The sequence below is a fragment of the Sphaerodactylus townsendi genome, linkage group LG02, assembly GCF_021028975.2.
Source record: "Sphaerodactylus townsendi isolate TG3544 linkage group LG02, MPM_Stown_v2.3, whole genome shotgun sequence".
Taxonomy (NCBI): Eukaryota; Metazoa; Chordata; class Lepidosauria; order Squamata; family Sphaerodactylidae; genus Sphaerodactylus; species Sphaerodactylus townsendi.
Genome location: NC_059426.1, coordinates 176,841,124 through 176,864,643, shown reverse-complemented (window position 1 = coordinate 176,864,643; position 23,520 = coordinate 176,841,124). Strand labels below are relative to the sequence as shown.

Below are 23,520 nucleotides of genomic sequence, written 5' to 3'. Positions count from 1 at the left end.
AACCTGCCTGGCCAAGTCTTTCCAACCAACCCAAATGTGCTCCAGGTCCAAGTTCGCAGGTTTTGCATCTCCAGGCATCCCTTTGCAAAATGGGAGGGAGCAATACTCCACGATCCTTCCAGCGCTAAGCTTGCAAACCGCAGGGCTGGGAGCAGTAAGTTGCAACCCTGGCCGTTATGGGGTGGCAGGGAAGGCTGCACTTTAGTCTTGCAAGCTGAAGCTTGCAAACTTGCAGGGTGTGGGGGGAAGGAGGAGGAGGGTGGAGAAGCCGGCTGGTAAACAAGAGGAGGAAGAAGGACCTGCGTGTGCTTGGTGAAGCTCCCCGACCACTGACGGCGCACTTCCCCAGCACAACAGGTCCCTGTCATCATCCCTCCTGGGGAGATAGGGCAGGAGCAGCGGCGGAGAGGCAGCAAGGGTGGCGGAGGGGCAGCTGCCGAGGCCCCCCAAGCAGGAGCCCGAGCCTTGCAGGCGGGGAGGGGAGAGGAAGGCAGCAGCAGCCCACTCTGCTCCTGTGCCTGGGCGCTGTTATCGCTGCTGCCGGGCGAGCCCCACCAGCCAGAAACAGAGGCTGGACTGGGCCCTCGTGGGCTAGGTTTAATGCCCACTTCGCTGCCTCGAAGCCAGCCAGCTCTGGGGCGGCGGCAGCAACGCCTCAAAAATATTAGAAGGGTTTTTTTTAACTTACTAGAAGAAGAGGAGGAGTTCTGATAATAAACCACCTTTCTCTCCTGTAAGGAGACTCCAAGGTGGCTTTTCAAGTAGAAGGCGCAGAGGGAGAAAAGAGGCACGGTTTTACCTTTCCCAACGCGGCACAAAGAAGCTGTTTCTTCCTCAGGGTCTGAGGTTTCCTTTCTATGGGGAAAGAAAGAAGTGGGTAAAGCCAAACGTTGCTGTTGCTGGTGCACTTCCTCCAGGGGCCGCTCCACAGCTTCCTGCTCTGGTGTTCTGTTCCGTGGCGGGCAAACAAAAACTTTGCTACGCCTTATTTTCGGGGGGTGCCTTATATTGATCACTTCAGCAAAACCTCTACTATGTCTTATTTCATGGGTATGCCTTATATTCGGGGAAACACGGTAGTAAACGTGAGGAGGGGTTGAAGGGTTAAACACCCTCTCCCTTTCCTGCATGACCCCAAGACAAACTGAGGCCGCATGTGCCTGCAATTTGCATTTTAGAAATAGGTGACAGTCTGCTCTGAGAATTCATGAAGATTTGAAAAGCCAGGTGTTAAATACCTAAACAAATAAATATTTATGGTGCTCCCATGGTGCAGCAGTGGCGTAGGAGGTTAAGAGCTCGTGTATCTGATCTGGAGGAACCGGGTTTGATTCCCAGCTCTGCCGCCTGAGCTGTGGAGGCTTCTCTGGGGAATTCAGATGAGCCTGTGCACTCCCACACACGCCAGCTGGGTGACCTTGGGCTAGTCACAGCTTCTCGGAGCTCTCTCAGCCCCACCTACCTCACAGGGTGTTTGTTGTGAGGGGGGAAGGGCAAGGAGTTTTTCAGCCCCTTTGAGTCTCCTGCAGGAGAGAAAGGGGGGATATAAATCCAAACTCTTCTTCTTCTTCCCCACCCCCAAATCCTTTCATTAGTGATATCACTAATATAAGCTGTCCAAACACGGTCCACTTCAATGGTGAGATTCAGCCGGTTCGCACCACTTCGGCAGAACCGGTTGTTAAAATGGTGCTTGTAAACAACCAGTTGATAAAATAGTTGAATCCCACCATTGGAACCAGTTGTCAAATTATTTGAAATCCCACCACTGGTCCTCATCCTAAAAAAACCAAACAAATTAAGAGATGTATTGTCGAAGGCTTTCACGGCCGGAATCACTGGGGTGCTGTGTGGTTTCCGGGCTGTATGGCCGTGTTCTAGCAGCATTCTCCCCTGACGTTTCGCCTGCATCTGTGGCTGGCCTCATCAGAGGATCTGATCCTCTGAAGATGCCAGCCACAGATGCAGGCGAAACATCAGGGGAGAATGCTGCTAGAACACGGCCATACAGCCCAGAAACCACACAGCACCCCAAATTAAGAGATGTCTGGTAACAGATCTCTGCCAGATCTGTGGTATCAGATCTCTGCCTTTGATCCTGGAAACATTGCCAGCTGGAGTAGAACATTACTTGGAGGGATGGCTCTGTGGTCCCATACAAAGACAACTTCCCGTGTATTTTTTACAAACCGAACATGAGATCTTATGGGATCCTAATTGTATGCAGTGTGTCAAATCCTTTGTGAAGTTCCACGTTTTGTCAGCAGGATTTCTTCTGCTTCCTCAGGTGCCTCCCACCGTCTCAACGGCAAAGTGAGCGGGAATCTCCTGGTGGGGCAAACTCCCGTCCGGTTCAGTGACGTTGACCTGCACGCCTACATTGTGGGCAACGACGGCCGGGCCTACACCGCCATCAGCCACATTCCTCAGCCGGCTGCCCGGGCCCTGATCCCCCTGGCACCTATCGGGGGCCTCTTTGGCTGGCTGTTTGCTCTGGAGAAACCTGGGTATGAAAACGGCTTCAGTATCACTGGTGAGTGGCAGGCGGCCCTTTGGGGAACAAACCAGGCGGTGCGAAAGATGTACTTTCAGGCCACTTCTGCACATGCAGAATAATGCACTTTCAATCCACTTTCTCAATTGCTTACAAGTGGATTTTGCTATTCCGCACAATAAAATCCAGCCTCTCTCTCTCTCTCTCTCTCTCTCTCTCTCTCTCTCTCTCTCTCTATCTATCTATCTATCTATCTATCTATCTATCTATCTATCTATCTTCTATCTTCTATCTTCTATCTATCTATCTATCTATCTATCTATCTATCTATCTATCTATCTATCTATCTATCTATCTATCTATCTATCTATCTATCTATCTATCTATCTATCTACCTATCTACCTATCTACCTATCTACCTATCTATCTACCTACCTACCTACCTACCTACCTACCTACCTACCTACCTACCTACCTACCTACCTACCTACCTACCTACCTACCTACCTACCTACCTACCTACCTACCATTCATTCATTCATTCATTCATTCAATCATTCATTCATTCATTCATTCATTCATTCATTCATTCATTCATTCATTCTTTAGATTTTTATACCGCCATATCCCCGGAGGGCTCCAGGCGGTGAACAACGTACAGTCATAATACAGTCATAAGACAATAATAAAATATCTAAAACCTATAAAAGCAGCGATAAAACAATGAAAACTAGATATAAGAGACATGATCATTATAAGTGGCGTATGACAACCCCATTTTTTATAAAATCCTCTCCTAAGAGGGAGGCACGGCGAGTCCTATAAGATGATAAGAGGCTCAGGTGATTGAAAGTGCATTATTCTGCGTGTGCGGAAGGGGTCTCAGTCTCCGCATTGATACCATTCTGCACCGAGAAAAGTTTCGTTCTGCAACTGGAATAAGTTATTCAAATTGAAAAAGTAGGGTGTAGTGGTGAAGAGCAGGTGGACTTGAATCTGGAGGACCAGGTGTGATTCCCCACTCCCCCACGTGTGCTGTGGACTCTTATCTGATGAACCGACATTTTTTCCCCACTCCTACTTTCCTGCTGGGTAACCTTGTGCTAGTGACAGTTCTCTCAGAACTCTGTCAGCTCCACCGACCTTAAAAGGTGTCTGGTCTAGGAAGAGGAAGGGAAAGGAGTTTGCAAGCTGCCTTGAGTCTCCGTAGAAGAGAGAAAGGGGGGTATAAATCCAAAATCCTCTTTCTCCTCTTCCTTTTCCCGTCAGATAAGGGGGCGGGGCAGGCCTCTGAAACCTCACCCATATATCACTGGAAATACTCTTGAACTATATCTCTGTCTTGGATGGCCATTGAAGGCCCTTGCTTTCACATCCTGCACGTGAGCTCCCAAAAGCACCTGGTGGGCCCCTGCGAGAAGCAGAGAGCTGGACTAGATGGACTCTGGTCTGATCCAGCTGGCTTGTTCTTATGTTCTTATGTTCTTATGATGCTTCTGGTATACATGACTTGTACCCTTTCATGCCTCCTTTCACATACAGGAGAGCTAGAAACTTGTCTCTTTTCTAAAAGGCGAGATTTCTTAGAATGCTGAATTCTGAAGCCACACGTTGAACTGTTTCTGCATTGTGTCGCATTGTGAAATGTGAATTGTCCTGCAAAGGGAAGACAAACCCATGTTCCCTTCCGCTCAACAATGTGTGGAAGAAGCGTGGCGTGCTGAAAGAGGTCACGATTCTCAAACCTGGTCTTGTCTCTTTGACGTTTGCCTCTTGCCTTCCTCCAAAGAAACCAGGGCCTTACTCCAGAACAGCCCTGCTAAGTAGTTTGGATGTGGGAAGAGAGTAAGCAACTCATGGTGATTTTTTTTGTAGGGATCTGTATCCAGATTTCCCAAGATTCTAGTCCAGTGCTATTAACAACTAAACTTATAAATCTATATAAGTAAATAAGGAGCAGCAGTGGCGTAGGAGGTTAAGAGCTCATGTATCTAATCTGGAGGAACTGGGTTTGATTCCCAGCTCTGCCGCCTGAGCTGTGGAGGCTTATCTGGGGAATTCAGATTAGCCTTTGCACTCCCACAGACGCCAGCTGGGTGACCTTGGGCTAGTCACAGCTTCTCGGAGCTCTCTCAGCCCCACCTACCTCACAGGGTGTTTGTTGTGAGGGGGGAAGGGCAAGGAGACTGTCAGCCCCTTTGAGTCTCCTACAGGAGAGAAATGGGGGGATATAAATCCAAACTCTTCTTCTTCATCATCATCATCTTCTTCTTCTTCCTCCTCCTCTTCTTCTTCCAAATACATAAAAAAATAAACCACAGTAGCTTTTCTTGGTATCTTCGTTGAATAAACAGCAGGAATCAGGCAAGATCTTCCCTTGCCTCAAACCTGGATAGCTTGTGCCAGTCAGAGTAAGAAGACTGATGCAGTATTAGGTTGACAAAGATACTGGGAAGAAGGTGAGGAAGCAAGCTCGTTTTCTGCTGCTTCAGAGACTAGGACCAGGAGCAATAGATTCAAGGTGAAGGACAAGAGATTCCACCTAAACATCAGGAAGAACTTTCTGACTGTCAGGGCTGTTCGACAGTGGAATGCACTTCTTTGGAGGGGGGTGGAGTCTCCTTCTTTGGAGGTTTTTCAAGAGAGGCTGGATGGCCACCTGTCAGGAGTGCTTCGATTAAGAACATTAGGACATAAGAACAAGCCAGCTGGATCAGACCAGAGTCCATCTAGTCCAGCTCTCTGCTACTCGCAGTGGCCCACCAGGTGCCTTTGGGAGCTCACATGCAGGAGATGAAAGCAATGGCCTTCTGCTGCTGCTGCTCCCGAGCACCTGGTCTGCTCAGGCATTTGCAATCTGAGCTCAAGGAGGATCAAGATTGGTAGCCATAGATCGACTTCTCCTCCATCAATCTGTCCAAGCCCCTTTTAAAGCTATCCAGGTTAGTGGCCATCACCACCTCCTGTGGCAGCATATTCCAAACACCAATCACACGTTGCGTGAAGAAGCGTTTCCTTTTATTAGTCCTAATTTCCCTCCCCCCCACCCCCAGCATTTTTAGTGGATGCCCCCTGGTTCTAGTATTGTGAGAAAGAGAGAACAATTTCTCTCTGTCCACATTTTCCATCCCATGCATAATTTTATAAACTTCAATCATATCCCTGCATGGTAGGAAGTTCGACTTGATGGCCTTTGGCGTCTCTTCCAACTCTATGATTCTAAGGGCCGTGACAGGGTACCTGTCTTGCATACAGAAGGTTCTGTTTCTATCCCTTGAACCTTAAATCAAAAGCATCCCACGTATCAGAGGTTGGGAAGGATCCTTCTCTGCTTGCCTGACAGTGGAAATAATTAATGGATCCAAATCTGTCTTGGTACGAGGCGGTTTCTCAAGTTCTTCTGGGGCGTGACCTTTTCGGATATCTTCAGAGCTTTCCTTTGTAATGGAAAGCAGTTTTTGGATGCAGACCCAAGGCAGTGGAGAAGCTGTATGCCTGTGTGTATGCTTAACCCCCTCCCTGCTGGCAAATTCCTTACTCGACCAAGTTCCTCCCCACACCCCATCCCCACGCCAGTGTGCTGTAGTGGTAAACAGCAGCGGACTCTAATCTGGAGGAACTGGGTTTGTTTTCCCACTTGTCATCATGAGCAGCAGACTCTTATCTGGACAACTGGGTTTGTTTCCCCACTTTAACCTAGAGACCCAGGTTCGATTTCCCACTCCCCCACATGAGCAGCGGACTCTTATCTGGACAACTGGGTTTGTTTCCCCACTTTAACCTAGAGGCTTTTCCCACTACAGAAGGGAGCTAAGGTCAACTTGGTTCCTTTCAGTGGAGGGCGATTCCAGGCTGTCCCCACAGCAACTGAGTTGGCCCCCTGGAACCGAGCTAAGTGGGCGGGATCATCTTGCTGCCTGTTTCGCTCCTCGATCGTGATTGGCGCTTGTGTTACAGCAGGAAATGGGAGCATTCTTTTTTTTAACAGTGTTTACAGTTTACAGTTACATGCGCTTTCTGCCCACCACGACTTTCCCGTTCTGCACATGCCACAAAAGCGGCTCGTGATTGGTTGAACGGATGAGGTGTCGTTTCGATGCTTCCCCACTTTGAAGCTATATCGACCTTGTTCCGGCAGAAACGTGTAGTTCATAACTGCGACAAGGATGTCGCAATTCTGGGGGGGGGGGGGGGCCTGAGACAAAACAATGTTGAGCTTGGTGGCAGTGGGGATTCACTGAGGCGAACCTAGGTAGAAACCAGTTCAACTCTGTCAGTGGGGAAAGCCCCCTAGAGACCCAGGTTCGATTTCCCACTCCTCCACATGAGCGGCAGACTCTCTTCTGGACGACTGGGTTTGTTTCCCCCAACTCCTTATTTATTTTTTATTTATTTTGAATTGATATCCCGCCCTATTCCCGCAGGGCCTTCACATGAAGCCTGCTGGGTGACCTTGGGCAAGTCCCAGTTCTCTCTGAACTCTCTCAGCCCCACCTGCCTCACAAGGTGCCTCACAAGGAAGGGAAAAGGAGTTTGCAGTCTGCCTTGAGTTTCCTTGCATAGAGAAAAGTGAGATATAAAAACCAACTCATCTTTCCTCCGACCCCTTTTAGTTTTCAGATATGTATCTGGGAGGATAATTGCATACCTGGAACCCAGCATATGGGGGCAGAGAGTGGGTTACGGGCAGAGGTGGGATCCAGCAGGTTCTCACAGGTTCCCGAGAGTAGGTTACTAATTATTTGTGTGTGCCGAGAGGGGGTTACTCATTGGTGATTTTGCCACGTGATTTTTGCCTTAGTTACGCCCCTCCTCTCAGCAGTAGCGCGCAGAACTTGAAGCAGTCTAGCAGGAGGTGCACTGGCGTGCGAGGCAGCCTGCGCCTGCGTGCATTCGTTTCCCGCCCAAGGACCGGTGCAGCGGCTGCGTCCTTGCCACAGCCCTGCCCAGGAATGCCCCGCCCCCGGAATGCCCGGCCACGCCCCCAGCGTGCCCCACCCAGCCCCATTGGCGCTACACCACAGTTTGAATCCCACCACCATGGGAACTTGTTACTAAAATTTTTGGATCCCACCACTGGTTATGGGAGTACATGGGCGATTTGGGATGCAGAATTAAGTGTCAAGGAAAGCGCACCCCCCCCCCGCCGATGTCTTTCAAAAAAGCCATTGTGAGCATTATTGCGTGCACTGGAGTGCAACATGGTATTTTGACCCTCGCAAGTCATGTCTAAGGTTTGACTGTGCATAAAAAACACGCATAAGAACATAAGAACAAACCAGCTGGATCAGACCAGAGTCCATCTAGTCCAGCTCTCTGCTACTCGCAGTGGCCCACCAGGTGCCTTTGGGAGCTCACATGCAGGAGGTGAAAGCAATGGCCTTCTGCTGCTGCTGCTCCCGAGCACCTGGTCTGTTAAGGCATTTGCAATCTGAGCTCAAGGAGGATCAAGATTGGTAGCCATAGATCGACTTCTCCTCCATCAATCTGTCCAAGCCCCTTTTAAAGCTATCCAGGTGAGTGGCCATCACCACCTCCTGTGGCAGCATATTCCAAACACCGATCACACTTTGCGTGAAGAAGCGTTTCCTTTTATTAGTCCTAATTTCCCCAGCATTTTCAGTGGATGCCCCCTGGTTCTAGTATTGTGAGAAAGAGAGAGAAATGTCTCTCTGTCAACATTTTCTACCCCATGCAGAATTTGATAGACTTCAATCCTATCCCCCCTCAGCCGTCTCCTCTCCAAACTAAAGAGCCCCAAACGCTGCAGCCTCTCCTCATAAGGAAGGAGCTCCAGATCCCGAATGCTTGTTTTTTTTAAAAAATGATTTTATTCTCATTCCCCATCACCTTCTTCCCTACAGGTGCTCAGTTCACACACAATTTTGAAGCCACTTTCTATCCGGGGGAGGAAAAGGTTTTCGTCCAGCAAACGGCTGAAGGGGTGGATGCGGAAAACTACCTCAGCATAAAGATGGACATTCAAGGACAGTTGCCTTCCGTTCCCGAGGATTCCACCGTTCACATCACACCTTACAAGGAAATCTACCACTACTCAGATTCAGGTATGGGGGAGATTTTCCAGACAGCTCCTTCCAATGCTGTAGGTCTTTCGGGAGCTCTGTTGTTTTTGTGTGGACCATAATGCATGTTGTAGAATCCTGTCTCTTTTCCCTCCCCTTTCACACATGAGGAATCAACCCCAACTATGGGTTCATGTTGCAAGCATTCACAGCTTCATCTATCCTAAACTGAGTATAAAATCAAAGGCTGATTCCACATGGGCCAAAAACAGTGGTGTGAAAACGGTGTGAAAACAGTATAAACCCTTTAACACAATTTTAAATCCTTTTACACCATTTTCACACTGTTTTCACACTGTTTTCACACTGCTGTTTTTGGCCCATGCGGAATCAGCTTTAGAGTTGGAAGAGACCCCAAGGGCCATCAAGTCCAACTCCCTGCTAAGGCATTTACAATGGCGTAGGAGCAGCAGTGGCGTAGAAGGTTAAGAGCTCGTGTGTCTAATCTGGAGGAACCGGGTTTGATTCCCAGCTCTGCCGCCTGAGCTGTGGAGGCTTATCTGGGGAATTCAGATTAGCCTGGGCACTCCCACACACGCCAGCTGGGTGACCTTGGGCTAGTCACAGCTTCTCGGAGCTCTCTCAGCCCCACCTACCTCACAGGGTGTTTGTTGTGAGGGGGGAAGGGCAAGGAGATTGTCAGCCCCTTTGAGTCTCCTGCAGGAGAGAAAGGGGGGGATATAAATCCAAACTCCTCCTCCTCCTCCTCCTCCTCCTCCCTACCATGCAGGAACACACAATCAAAGCACTCCCAACATATGTTCATCCAGCCTCTCTTTTAAAAACCTCCAAAGAAGGAGACTCCACCACTCTCCGAGGTAGTGCATTCCACTGTCGTACAGTCTTTACTGTCAGGAAATTCTTCCTGATGTTTAGGTGGAATCTCTTATCCTACACCTTGAGCCCATTACTCCTAGTTCTAGTCTCTGGAGCTGCAGAAAACAAGTTTGCTCCCTCACCAACAGGACATCCCTTCAAATATTTAAACACGGCTATCATGTCCCCCTTTAACCTTCTCTTCGCCAAACTAAACATCCCCGGCTCCCTAAGTCTTTCTCCGTAGGGCGTGGATTCCAGACCTTAAATATAGTAGTTGGAACATTCTTAAAAATCCCTATCGAACTGCCAATGGGCCAGATGTTGAAGGTGAGGATGTCAACCTAGCTCTTTAAGATAGCAACATCTGGTTACCTCCAAGTAAAATGGCTTTCTTTAGTTAACAATCCAATGGTATTGGACAAAACCAGTCTTCTATTTCCTTCCAAAAATGTCTCTGCAGCCAAAGTAATACCAGAGTCAGTATCAGTAATGTAGAAGACAGAGAAACAGGAAAAGCTTTGGAACCTATCACTGGCTGTATTCACAGATCTCTCAAAAGGGGCTGTCAGGACACAGTTGAAGAAAATATGGGAAAAAGGTTCAATTGCCCCAGACTCACATGCATCTTACTTGTTTATTGACTTTATTTATATCCTGCCTTTCAGCCCCCAACGGGGTCCAAAGCAGCTTAGATTTCACCATTACCTTTACCTTTAGAAGCTCAGTGATATGATCTTTTTTCCCCTATGCTGTAACAGTTTTGGCTAAATATATACAACTAGCGGGCCCGGCCACGCGTTGCTGTGGCTGAGTCTGGTGAAGTGGAAAAGAAAGAAAAGGGGAAGCGAACGGTTCGAACATGTGTCATTGCACAATGCTTGCAAGGGAGGGGAGGGGCAAGGGGCCCCTCCCTCCCCTCCCTCTCTCCCGTTCCCTTGCATGGCAACCCAGCCGGTCCCTCCCTAATGTTCCCCTTCCTCTGCTAGGGTGGGTGGGCCATGTCCAGATGGGCTGGTCCTGTCCCTTTCACTCCCTTCCCTTGCAGGCGAATTACATAGCTGAAAACACGCTGGGAGGCATGAGCTACGTTGTGTTCAAATTTCAGAGCGTTCGGTCCAGCAAACCCCTGGACCCTCCCTCACCTTCCCCTTCCTCCACTAGGGTGGGCGGGCCATGTCCAGATGGCCTGCCCCATCCCTTTCACTCCATAAGGCAGTGGTTTTCAAGGAAGGCATGGTTGGTTCCCTTGTATCAGAGGGTGTTGCTTTGACGGCCAGCAGATGGCGCTGTTGCGGAACAGAACTGTGGTTCCAACTGTCACAGGTGTGGTATGTACACAATAACTGGCACAGTTGTGACATGTACACAACAGGAGGTGTGGAAACAGTATGGGAACAAATGCGACGTTGCGTGAAAATTTCAAAGCAATCGGTCCAGTAGTTTGGGAGATTACCTGTCAGCAGAAAAACGCACTGATAGATTTTTATATATATACAGATTAGTGAAAACAGAGATTCTCTAATATGACATTTGGGAGGGGGGCTTTTTTCCACAGCTGTGACATCCACGTCCTTCCGGCAGTACTCCCTCACTTCCGCGAGCCTCAACCAAACTCTTTCCTACCGGCTGCTTCAGAATATAACGTACTGGGCTTGTCCGCACGTCCGCCACCACCGGATGGTCCCCGCCGCTCAGCAGCTGATGGTGGACCGGATCTTTGCTTTGTATAACGAGGAGGAAAGGGTTCTGCGTTATGCAATCACCAACCAAATCGGATCCCCGTCTCAAGGTGAGTTTGGAATCATTATTATTTCTTGGATTTCTACGCCGCTCCTCCCCTTTTGGGGGGGGGGGCTCACAGAGGGACAAAACAGTATGGACATCTAAAAACAGTCTAAGGCCCCTTCCGCACATGCAGAATAACGCACTTTCAATCCTCTTTCAGTGCACTTTGAAGCTGGATTTTATTTCTGTGCGGAATAGCAAAATCCACTTTTAAACAGTTGTGAAAGTGGATTGAAAATGCATCATTCTGCATGTGCGGAAGGGGCCTAAGCCGTTACAACGAAACCAGCAGCAATAGCGTAGGAGCTAGGAGCAGCAGTGGCATAGGAGGTTAAGAGCTCATGTATCGAATCTGGAGGAACCGGGTTTGATTCCCAGCTCTGCCGCCTGAGCTGTGGAGGCTTATCTGGGGAATTCAGATTAGTCTGTACACTCCCACACACGCCAGCTGGGTGACCTTGGGCTAGTCACAGCTTCTCGGAGCTCTCTCAGCCCCACCTACCTCACAGGGTGTTTGTTGTGAGGGGGGAAGGGCAAGGAGATTGTCAGCCCCCTTGAGTCTCCTGCAGGAGAGAATGGGGGGATATAAATCCAAACTCTTCTTCTTCTTCTTCAATAATAGTAACACGATGGTGATTTCCAGACATTCAACCTCATAAGGGTTAATGATAAAACATGGGGAAGAGGGAGGAATAGAGAGGAAAGGGGAGGCCAGATGGTATTAAGAACATAAGAACATAAGAACAAGCCAGCTGGATCAGACCAAAGTCCATCTAGTCCAGCTCTCTGCTACTCGCAGTGGCCCACCAGAAAGCTGCCTCAATCATACACCTGGCGGAACACCTCTTTCTTGCAATCCCTGCGGAACTGCCTAAGGTCCCACAGGGCTCTGATCTCGTTGGACGGAGCGTTGCACCACAATGGGGCGAGGTGCAGGTTCTCATGGGATCCAATTCTTAGGAGCAGTGTAAGTCAGAAGTGACTGGGCGGCACTTAAGACACAGAGGTGGATTCCGCATGGGCCGAAAACAGCGGAGTGAAAACGGTGTGAAATGGTTTAAAATGGTGTAAAAGCAGTGGTGGGATCCAAAATTTTAGTAACAGGTTCCCATGGTGGTGGGATTCAAACTGTGACGTAGTGCCAGTGGGACTGGGCGGAGCACGGGGGTGTGGCCAGGCATTCCGGGGCGGGGCATTCCTGGGCGGGGCTGTGGGTAGGACGCAGCCGCTGCGCCAGTCCTTGGGCGGGAAACAAATGCACCCAGGCGCAGGCTGCCACACACGCCGGTGCCCGTCCTGCTAGACTGCTTCAAGTTCTGCGCGCTACTTCCGAGAGGAGGGGCGTAACTAAGGCAAAAATCACGTGGCAAAATCACCAATTAGTAACCCCTTCTCAGCACACACAAATAATTAGTAACCGACTCTCGGGAACCTGTGAAAACCCTCTGGATCCCACCTCTGTGTAGAAGGGTTTACGCCGTTTTCACACTGTTTTCACACCGCTGCTTTTGGCCCATGCGGAATCTGCCAGAGAGAAATAAATAGGAGTGGTGACTTACTCACAGACCACACTCTTCCCTTGGAGGTGGGATAATTAATGTGAAAATGTATTTTAGAAATGACGGCACTTAACAGGAACAGTCAAAGTATATAAGTACGCTCTGAGAAGTAACCTAAAAAGATATAAGCAACAATATAAAATTTAGAAAAGGCTCGAACAAGAGCCATAATGTGATAAAATTATAATAATTCCAATATGGGAAAAAATTACAAGAAACGCTGACTTATGTTTATCTGACAAGAGAACAATTTATATGAAAGATACAGAAAATTTAGTTATGGTGGGTTTAAATTTAAGGAAATGGGAGGTTAAATGAGATATCACGCACAATGAATGGCAGTTTTGGTTTATTCATCTCAACCCTATAATCTGGGACGTTTAGTTATTGTCATACATAGATCAGTAAGCTCTCTTTTTTCTCTCGAGAAGCCACCTCCTCCTGTTTAGTTTTTAATTCTTTTTCTTTTTCTCTCTTTTTAAATTTTTTAAATAAGTGTTAATTAACAGTGTTTAAAAGCATTATCTTCCATAGTTATATAATCTAAGGCTAATGGCAATGTAGCAATGTGGATATGAAGGATTATTGAAAGTTTGTAACGATGTTTATATTTTTAATAAAAAATTTTTTTAAAAAAAGGAACAGTCGCCATCAGGGCTCTTTAGTTTGGAGAGGAGACGTCTGAGGGGGGATATGATTGAAGTCTATAAAATTATGCATGGGGTAGAAAATGTTGACAGAGAGAAATTGTTCTCTCTTTCTCACAATACTCGAACCAGGGGGCATCCATTGAAAATGCTGGGGGGAAGAATTAGGACTAATAACAGGAAACACTTCTTCACGCAACGTGTGATTGGTGTTTGGAATATGCTGCCACAGGAGGTGGGGATGGCCACTAACCTGGATAGCTTTAAAAGGGGCCTGGACAGATTTATGGAGGAGAATCTATGGCTACCAATCTTGATCCTCCTTGATCTGAGATTGCAAATGCCTTAACAGACCAGGTGCTCAGGAGCAGCAGCAGCAGCAGAAGGCCATTGCTTTCACCTCCTGCAGGTGAGCTCCCAAAGGCACCTGGTGGGCCACTGCGAGTAGCAGAGTGCTGGACTAGATGGACTCTGGTCTGATCCAGCAGGCTCGTTCTTATGTTCTTAGGGCAGTTTCCTGAACTCAGAATTCCCTTCTCAACGACTGAGTTCCTTTTATCCCATCCCCAAAAGACACTTATGCACGAATCTGTTAGGTTGCAGCAACGATTGCTCGATGGTACCAGTCCAGCACTTTCTCTTCCAGCTGGCTGGCTGTTTCGCCCTCCTTCGTTCCCTGGTTTCGCAGCGCAGAAGCTGCGTGGATTTCTCTTATCAGGGACCGTGGCTCTTCCTTCTTCCTGTGATAAAGTGGTTTTGATGTGTGTGGGGGTGGAAGCAGACAAGGGGCATGCAGCAAAGCTGGGGTGGTCTGCTTGGACTCATCCACCAACTGTAGAGGCAATTGGTTCCCCCCCCCCCCACTTTCTCCTCCTCCTGATGCGTTCCAGATCTTGGGGTAAGGAATACAGGCGGGTTGTAATAGATTGGAATTACTGCCCTAGAAGGACACGCTTGTTTGTACAATTGTGGAGCAGCTGGCCAGCTGGAAACTCGAGAACTCGTTGCAGGAGGTTGCGGAAGGAGATGCTGCGTTGGTTTACTACCTCTAGAGTCTCTTGTGTGTCCTAGGAACTGGACTCTTTAGGGTCTCTCACCCTGCCTGTATTCTACTGCCAAAGTGTTCTCAGAACTGGAGGCAACTTCTGGTGCTGTTTATTCGTTTCAATGCGTGTTCTCTCCGCAGCGTAGAGAATGGCAAACAAAATGAGTAGAAATGTCAATCACATGGCATCGTGATTGGATATGCTTCGCCAGAGGAAGTTAGAAGAAGAAGAAGAGTTTGGATTTCTATCCCCCCTTTCTCTCCTGCAGGAGACTCAAAGGGGCTGACAATCTCCTTGCCCTTCCCCCCTCACAACAAACACCCTGTGAGGTAGGTGGGGCTGAGAGAGCTCCGAGAAGCTGTGACTCGCCCAAGGTCACCCAGCTGGCGTGTGTGGGAGTGCACAGGCTAATCTGAATTCCCCAGATAAGCCTCCACAGCTCAGGCGGCAGAGCTGGGAATCAAACCTGATTCCTCCAGATTAGATACACGAGCTCTTAACCTCCTACGCCACTGCTGCACCACTGAAAGTCAAAGCTTTGGCTCCTCGAAAGCTCATTTTCTGAAAATCTCACTGGACTTCTTAATAGTCTTTTGCCATGAAAAGTATGTGAGGGTCACTCTAAGTCAACTGTGATTTGACTCCATTTTCCATCCCAGCAGCTTAGAGACCAATGAGATTTTCAGGGTATGAACTACTTCCTTTTCAAAGTAGAGATGCCAGAGTTTGAACCCGTGACCTTCGATGAACTGGTTTCATATAAAAGCCGAGTCACGCAGGCATTCTTCTAGCTTGGCCCTTAATTTGATTTTCATTTAATTATTTGATTGATAAACTGCTCTCCCCCAACGAGTGGGACTCAGAACACAGCGTTAAAATTACATAAAATTAGATATACGTTTTGTCGAAGGCTTTCACGGCCGGAATCACTGGGGTGCTGTGTGGTTTCTGGGCTCTATGGCCATATTCTAGCAGCATTCTCTCCTGATATTTCGCCTGCATCTGTGGCTGGCATCTTCAGAGGATCTGATAGTTGGAAAGAAAAGCAAGTGGAGTATATATACCTGTGAGTAAAGGTCAGTAGGTGAGGGCATCTGAATAGGAGTGGCCTGGCAAGTGAGTAACAATGAAGTGTAGCATGTGAGTAACAATGGAGATAGCAAGGTCAATAGGTGAGGCATCTGAATAGAAGTAGTCTGGCCTTTGTTCCCTTTGATTATCTGTAGTCATCCTGTGCCTGTGTGGAGCTGATTAGTCACTGTCTTGACTCTAGTGTTTTTCAAAACTGGCAGCCAAATTCTGTTCATTTTCATGGTTTCTTCCTTTCTGTTGAAATTGTCCATGTGCTTGTGGATTTCAATGGCTTCTCTGTGTAGTCTGACGTAGTGGTTGTCAGAGTGGTCCAGAATTTCTGTGTTTTCAAATAATATTCTGTGTCCAGGTTGGTTTATTATGTGTTCTGCTATTGCTGATTTTTCTGGCTGAAATAGTCTGCAGTGCCTTTCGTGTTCTTTGATTCGTGTCTGAGCGCTGCGTTTGGTGGTTCCTATGTAGACTTGTCCACAGCTACATGGTATGCGGTAGACTCCTGCAGTAGCTAGAAGATCTCTCTTAACTACGTTCAGCAAAGGATAAGAGAGATCCTTTACTCACAGATATATATACTCCACTTGCTTTCCTTTCCAACTATCAGATTCTCTGAAGATGCCAGCCACAGATGCAGGTGAAACGTCAGGAGAGAATGCTGCTAGAACACGGCCATACAGCCCGGAAACCACGCAGCACTCCTTGGCCTCTCTTACACATACTGTCATAACACACGGTAGTCTCTAAACAACCCTTCAGTCATTTTCATTGCACTCCATTTCAGAAAAAAATTGCCTTAAGTTAATAGCTCAATGCAAGCATTTATTTTTGTATTGATTGTGAATTGTGGAATTTTAATCACCTATCATCATCCTTGGCTTTACTCAGTTTTTTTAAAAAACACAGACCCCTTCCGCACATGCAGAATAATGCACTTTCAATCCACTTTCAATGCACTTTGCAGCTGTGCGGAATAGCAAAAGATTGCTATTGCAAAGATTTGTGAAAGTGGATTGAACACAGCAGTGGCATAGGAGGTTAAGAGCTCGTGTATCTAATCTGGAGGAACCGGGTTTGATTCCCAGCTCTGCCGCCTGAGCTGTGGAGGCTTATCTGGGGAATTCAGATTAGCCTATGCACTCCCACACACGCCAGCTGGGTGACCTTGGGCTAGTCACAGCTTCTCGGAGCTCTCTCAGCCCCACCCACCTCACAGAGTGTTTGTTGTGAGGGGGGGGTAAGAGCAATGAGATTGTCAGCCCCTTTGAGTCTCCTGCAGGAGAGAAAGGGGGGATATAAATCCAAACTCCTCCTCCTCCTCCTCCTCCTCCTCCTCCTCCTCCTCCTCCTCCTCCTCTTCTTCTTCTTCTTCTTCTTCTTCATTATTCTGCATGTGCAGAAGGGGCCACAGAGTGCTTTTTGTCGTGAAGGTGGGGGATTGGGAGGGGTCTCCCAAGTGGAATAGCCTAGAGCCTCTCTTCCTCTAAATCCTGCAGTGTTTGGCCCCCTTCCCTTTTTAATCGTGAGGGTAGGGTTAATAAACAAAACCCAGTAAGAACAAAAGATAAAAGAACGTCAAAGGACATAAAAACAGGAGAGGCCAGCAAGATGGACAACGGTTGCTGTCCTCAGTGATTAGAGACAATGTGGCATGAGGAATTCTTTCACTCACTCTTGGCCTTCCTAACATACACAAGATCGGGGCCCTGGACCTTTTAGTGGCTCTTCTTCAGTATGGTGTAGTCAGAGGTGGGATCCAACCAGTTCTCACCGCTTCTCTAGAAGTGGTTACTAATTTTTTCAGAGTGCCGAGAAGGGGTTACTAAAGCAACCTCCCTGCCCAATAGGGACTGGAGGTTCCCGTGTGCGGCGGCGCCACTGTTTGAATCCCACCACCATTGGAATCCGTTATTAAAATTTTTGGATCCCACCACTGGGTGTAGTGGTTAAGAGCAGGTGGATTCTAATCTGGAGAACCGGGTTCCATTCCCCACTCCGCCACCTGAGTGGCAGAGGCTTATCTGGTGAACCAGATGTGTTTCCGCACTCCTACATTCCTGCTGGATGAACTCTCTCAGCCCCACCTGCCTCTAAGGTGTCTGTTATGGGGAGAGGAAGGGAAAGGAGCTTGTAAGCCACCTTGAGTTTCCTCACAGGAGAGAAAGGTGGGGTATAAATCCAACCTCCTCCTCTTCTTCTTCCTCTTCTTCTTCTCCTTAAGTTGTTTGCTATCTTTCTGGGCATTATGATTAAAGAGGACTTGACCTGGGGTGTACAGACTGCCACGGTGGTTAAGAAGGCCCAGCAAAGACTGTACTATCTGAGACTTTTAAGGAAACAACAACTGAATGGAAAACTCCTGGTGTCCTTTTACCGCTGTGCTATAGAGAGTGTCTTAACCTACCGCATCTGTGTATGGTTCTCCAGTCGCACAGTGGCAGATAGGAAGGCGCTCCAAAGGGTGATCACTACTGCACAGAGGATTATCGGCTGCCCTCTCCCCTCCTTGGAAGAACTCTATAATTCCCGAAGCCTAAAGAAAGCCTAAAATATTCTGAGGGACCCGTCTCATCCAGCACACTCTCTTTTTGAACTGTTACCATCCGGCAGACGACACAGGTCTATCAAAACCAGGACAAAGAGGCTTAGAGACAGCTTCTTCTCTAGAGCTGTGGCTACGCTGAACTCCGGGGCTTCGTGTTGATGTGTTTGGAGCTGTGTAGGGATGGGTGGAGGTAGGGGAAAGTGAGGATGGGGTATGAGTCTGAAATTGTGTGCATCGAGGAATGCTGCTGTAAATTTCGTTGTGCATGCACAATGACAATAAAATGCTTATGCTTATGCTTTTCTAGATACTTCTGGCCCAACCTTGGTGAATCCATGCTATGACGGCACACACTCTTGCGACACGACGGCACGCTGCCAAGCGGGACCCAGTCTGGATTATACCTGCGAGTGCACAACCGGTTATTATGGAGACGGCAAGGAATGCACAGGTAAGGGACTCCTTTGTCTGTGGGGCTTTTTCGGTGGTCAGTTTGGGTTGCTGGTGCTGTCCTTGAAAGGCCAAAGTGGCTCAGGTGTGGGATACCTAAATGACTGCCTCCACCCACATCAGCTTCGCCCATGTTAGGTCTCGGACTGTGAGGCCATAAACGGACTCTGTCTTGTCGATCAGTGGTGTTTATTGAAAGGCAAGGAAGCACCCAGCTTGGGAAAACCAGTTCTGCCAAACCTGGCTTTTTCCACCCCCATTTTTCCCAAAGCAGATCCCCCCCTCCCATTTTTCAAAAGAATCATTTTGGAGCTAAGGCGCCCCAAGGTTGGTGACAGACAGAGATAAAGCCCCCTGGCCTCCCGCCCCCACAAGACAATGGAAACATCATGTTTCCGATGGTATCAGAAGTGTCAGGGGTAAGCCGAGTTATCTACTCAGCGTGTGAAGCCATAAAGTAAAGATCCAGGAAAGAATGTCCCATTACAGCAGTGGTGGCATATAGCAGGCTGGTTACATGTACCTCGTAGCGATTGCATTGATGGAAGAATGCATCTCAATCAATTAGGTACAATCCCTGCCAATATATTTAGTAGCAATTACACCTGGCTAGGAATGCACCTCAATCAACTGGGCACATCCCTGTCTTTGATCCAGAGATGGTGTCTTTCTGCAGTGACCTGACAAATGTTGAGACACTCAGGAGAGCTTTTTCCACAGTGGTCCTCCGCTGTGGCTCCCTTTCCCTGAAGGTGAGCTTGGTCCTTCCGTGGACTAAGGGTTCAGACAGACAAGAGGTAGGCAAGACTGAGAAAGTGGGCGATTGGTCACCTAATGATCTTCATGGCCAGGTGAGATCTGAACCCAGGTCTTCAATGTGAGGAACTATATTCTGCCGCACATGTGAGAACTCTCGCAGGGTTCATATAACTTCAGATGTATGCGAGTGTCTACAAAATTATACGCGTGGTGCTCCCAACCACACAGGGCTGTAAGGATTGGTCTTCCCTCTGAGGGCTTGTGTGGGATTTTTCCCCACAACCACAACAGTTGTTTAAATACCTAGTGGGAATAGATGGAATGTTTATGAGAACTGTGGACCCTAAGAGCTGGAGAATGGGGTTGGATTTCCTGTCCCTCCACATGAAGCCTGCTGGGTGCCCTTGGGCCGAGCAAGAGCTGTGGACCTTAAGAGCTGGAGAACGGGGTTTGATTTCCTGTTCCTCCACATGAAGCCTGCTGGGTGACCTTGGGCCGAGCAAGAGCTGTGGACCCTAAGAGCTGGAGAACGGGGTTTGATTTCCTGTTCCTCCACATGAAGCCTGCTGGGTGCCCTTGGGCCGAGCAAGAGCTGTGGACCCTAAGAGCTGGAGAATGGGGTTTGATTTCCTGTTCCTCCACATGAAGCCTGCTGGGTGCCCTTGGGCCGAGCAAGAGCTGTGGACCCTAAGAGCTGGAGAATGGGGTTTGATTTCCTGTTCCTCCACATGAAGCCTGCTGGGTGCCCTTGGGCCGAGCAAGAGCTGTGGACCCTAAGCTGGAGAATGGGGTTTGATTTCCTGTTCCTCCACATGAAGCCTGCTGGGTGACCTTGGGCCGAGCAAGAGCTGTGGACCCTAAGCTGGAGAATGGGGTTTGATTTCCTCGTTCCTCCACATGAAGCCTGCTGGGTGACCTTGGGCCGAGCAAGAGCTGTGGACCCTAAGCTGGAGAATGGGGTTTGATTTCCTGTTCCTCCACATGAAGCCTGCTGGGTGACTTTGGGCCGAGCAAGAGCTGTGGACCCTAAGCTGGAGAATGGGGGTTTGATTTCCTGTTCCTCCACATGAAGCCTGCTGGGTGACCTTGGGCCGAGCAAGAAATTGGGGAAGGGGGTGGGGTGGATAGAACAGGGCTCAGTTCAGACAACGGTCACTGAAGTTGTCCATCGCATGTGTTTGCTCAGGGCTTTTGCTGCTTTGAAGGAGCTGTGCGGGAGAGGGGGGAGAACTCCTCTTGTTCAAAGCCAAACTGTGTGCTTTTCAACACATTTGGAAGCTTCGGCCCTGGAACTTTGTTTCCCCTGAAAACATCTGGAATCATTTGGCTCCGGTGGTGTTTTCATAGCTGGAAGGGAGCTGAATGTCTTGGCTGGGATAGACTAGACCGGGGAGGGGAGTTCGGGGGAGCGCGGCCGATCATGAGAACTTTGCCGGAGTTTCCTCTCTCGCTTGGACGAGCGCTTAAGCGTCCCTGGGCCCTTTTTAATCTCCTCTCCTCTCCTTAGACATCAACGAGTGTGCTGAAGGCATCAGCAGGTGTAGCCGAGAGTCGGTGTGCGTGAATACCGCGGGCAGCTACCGGTGCGAATGCCCCAGCGGATTCCAGCTTGCGGCCGACCGAGTCAGTTGCCTAGGTATGAAGCTAGCCTCCCTTGAGGTAGGCCTGCAAATCCTGGGGTGGATGCAAATTCAGAATTTGGGTGCAATTTGCTGTGGCCGGGGCAAGCATGGAGCATGTTGGCTGCACGGGGGGCTCGGCCCTCTCGTGCGTGTTTGGCCCCTTCTCTGTCCCCAAGGAACCCGCAGCAGTGGACACGGCATGTGGTGCAGAATTGCACTGTTGAGTGTCCTGGTTCTTGGGATTCTCAGCCAGAAGGCGTGTCCCACTCTGATCCAAAGGGAAGAAAGATGAAGAAGAAGAAGAAGAAGAAGAGTTTGGATTTATATCCCCCCTTTCTCTCCTGCAGGAGACTCAAAGGGGCTGACAATCTTCAGCCTTTCTTCTCATTGTCAGTTCATCTGTGGAGGTAGGTGGGGCTGAGAGAGTTCTCGAGAAGTTGTGATCCAGCCCAAGGTCACCCAGCTGGCGGTATGGAGTGCATTAGGCTAATCTGAATTCCCCAGATAAGCCTCCACAGCTCAGGCGGCAGAGCTGGGAATCAAACCCGGTTCCTCCAGATTAGATACACGAGCTCTTAACCTCCTACGCCACTGCTGCTCCTGAGTCCTACACCTATATGTGGATGCTATACCTGAGGTCCCCAGTATAGTATAGTGGTTAAAAGCAGGTGGATTCTAATCTGGAGAACCAGATTTGATTCCCCACTCCTACACCAGAGTGGCAGAGGCTTATCTGGTGAATCAGATGTGTTTCCGCACTCCTACATTCCTGCTGACTGACCTTGGGCTAGTCACAGTTCTCTCAGAACTCTCTTAGCCCCACCTACCTCACAGGGTTTTGTTGTGAGGGGGGAAGGGGAAGGAGCTTGTAGGCCACCTTGAGTCTCCTCATAGGAGAGAGAGGTGGAATATCAATCCAAAATCATCAATTTCTTTTAAGTCTATGGGCCTCCTTTGGAATTCTGAAGAGGGTAGTGGGCACAACTACAAAATGGCGGCCAGAGGGTGTGGAGCCAGTGACAAAATGGCTGCTGCAGGAGGTACAGCCACACATACATAGGAGACCCAAGCGCAGAGGAGAAGAGGAATCATTTTTAAAATATACTAGAAAGAGGAGCAAGAGAAAATAAAACCAATCCTCCGGTGCTGGTGTAACCTCCTACTGTGGGTTCTGTGGGGCAGTACTTGGAATGAGTTGCAACAACAATTTTTAAACAACAAAATGGTTTACTTTTCTTTACAATTAACACTTTTAAAACATCAACATTTAACGTTACAATTCAAGGTCCTGTTCAGGCTTGCATTTCAAGTACTTATATTTACAGTCTACTGATATTGCCAAGTCCAAATTCTCCTTTGCAAGTTGGCTGGCTCCTGAAGACTCCAAGGGCTTGATGAACAGGTTGCAACATGATGAAGGTTTCCAGGAGAACTCTCACCCATTATAACCACAAAAGAAACCCTTAACAAGGTGTTAAGGGCTTATAGAAATCAAGGTCCGAGTCTGGTAGCCTTGTTCTTCTGCAAAAGAGCTCTTTCAGCCTCTCTGCTGCTCCGAGTCTCCACCCCTTACTGGGCCAACCCATTCTGGGCATGGGGGTTACATTCTCCCCCACTAAAATTCTGTCGTCCCGACAGTAATTGCAATGCAACTTTTGAAATCATTAAACAATGATTTCCCCAGAGATTCCTGTACTTGGAGGAACCACATTTGGTGCATCTGAATGCAGAACATTGTCTTTCCCTTAAGCTTAGCTGCACTGGCCGTTTGCAAAACTCTTTACAGCAATTGTTGCAATTCAGCCAAGCAGTTTGCAGAAGGGATGGGGGATTGCAACTGGAATCCCTTCCTTCATGCAACTTCCAAACAGTGTTTCAAATTAACACAGCAACATCTCTTGAACTTACATCACATAACAAAACAATTGTATGGGGATCAAACCCCCAACTTGCTGCACACTTCCATTGCAAGCAATTTATATTTGCAATCTCACTTCCAAGCCCCACGCTGGTTGGGCGCCAATTTGTAACCTCAGCTTGTGGGTTCTGTGGGGCAGTACTTGGAAGGAGTTGCAAAGAACCAAATTTAAACAAAACAGTTTACTTTACTTAACAAATAACACTTTTAAAACATTTAACATTTACACTTTGCAGTCCTGTTAAGTTTGCATTTTCAAGTTCTTATTTACAGTCTACTGATATTGCCAAGTCCAATTCTTCTTTGCTGGTGGTTGGTTTTGAAGACTTCTGAGGCTTGGTGAATGGGCTTCAAGATGATGAAGGTTCCCAGAAAACTCTCACCATTTACATACACAAAAACCCTGAAACAATAAATTCTAACATTTACAATATAGCAAAAAAAATAAACTCCCTTCCCACTAATTCCCCACAACATTGCAGTTACCTTAAACAAGGTGTTAAGGGCTTAATAAAATCAATCAAGGTCCCAGCCTGGTAGTCTCGCTTCCTCCAACCTCATGAGTTCTGCAGCATTCTACTTCATTTCAGACTCCACCCCTTTGTGGGTCATCCCATTCTGACACAGGGGTTACACTGGCTGCCACTAAAACAATGTTGTTTTATTCTGTACAGTCAATCAGAAGCCCTCCTGGGCAAGAACCTCAC

General features: G+C 48.3%; 1 protein-coding gene across 1 annotated transcript in view; it reads left to right on the top strand.

Moving 5' to 3' along the window:
* Positions 1 to 23,520, top strand: part of NID2 (nidogen 2) — a 76,110-nt gene that overhangs the window by 30,125 nt on the left and 22,465 nt on the right. Inside the window, 5 exon segments of the mRNA XM_048484678.1 lie at positions 2,288 to 2,533; positions 8,359 to 8,559; positions 10,952 to 11,185; positions 18,372 to 18,515; positions 20,781 to 20,909. Of these exon segments, the coding sequence (XP_048340635.1) occupies positions 2,288 to 2,533; positions 8,359 to 8,559; positions 10,952 to 11,185; positions 18,372 to 18,515; positions 20,781 to 20,909 (954 nt within the window).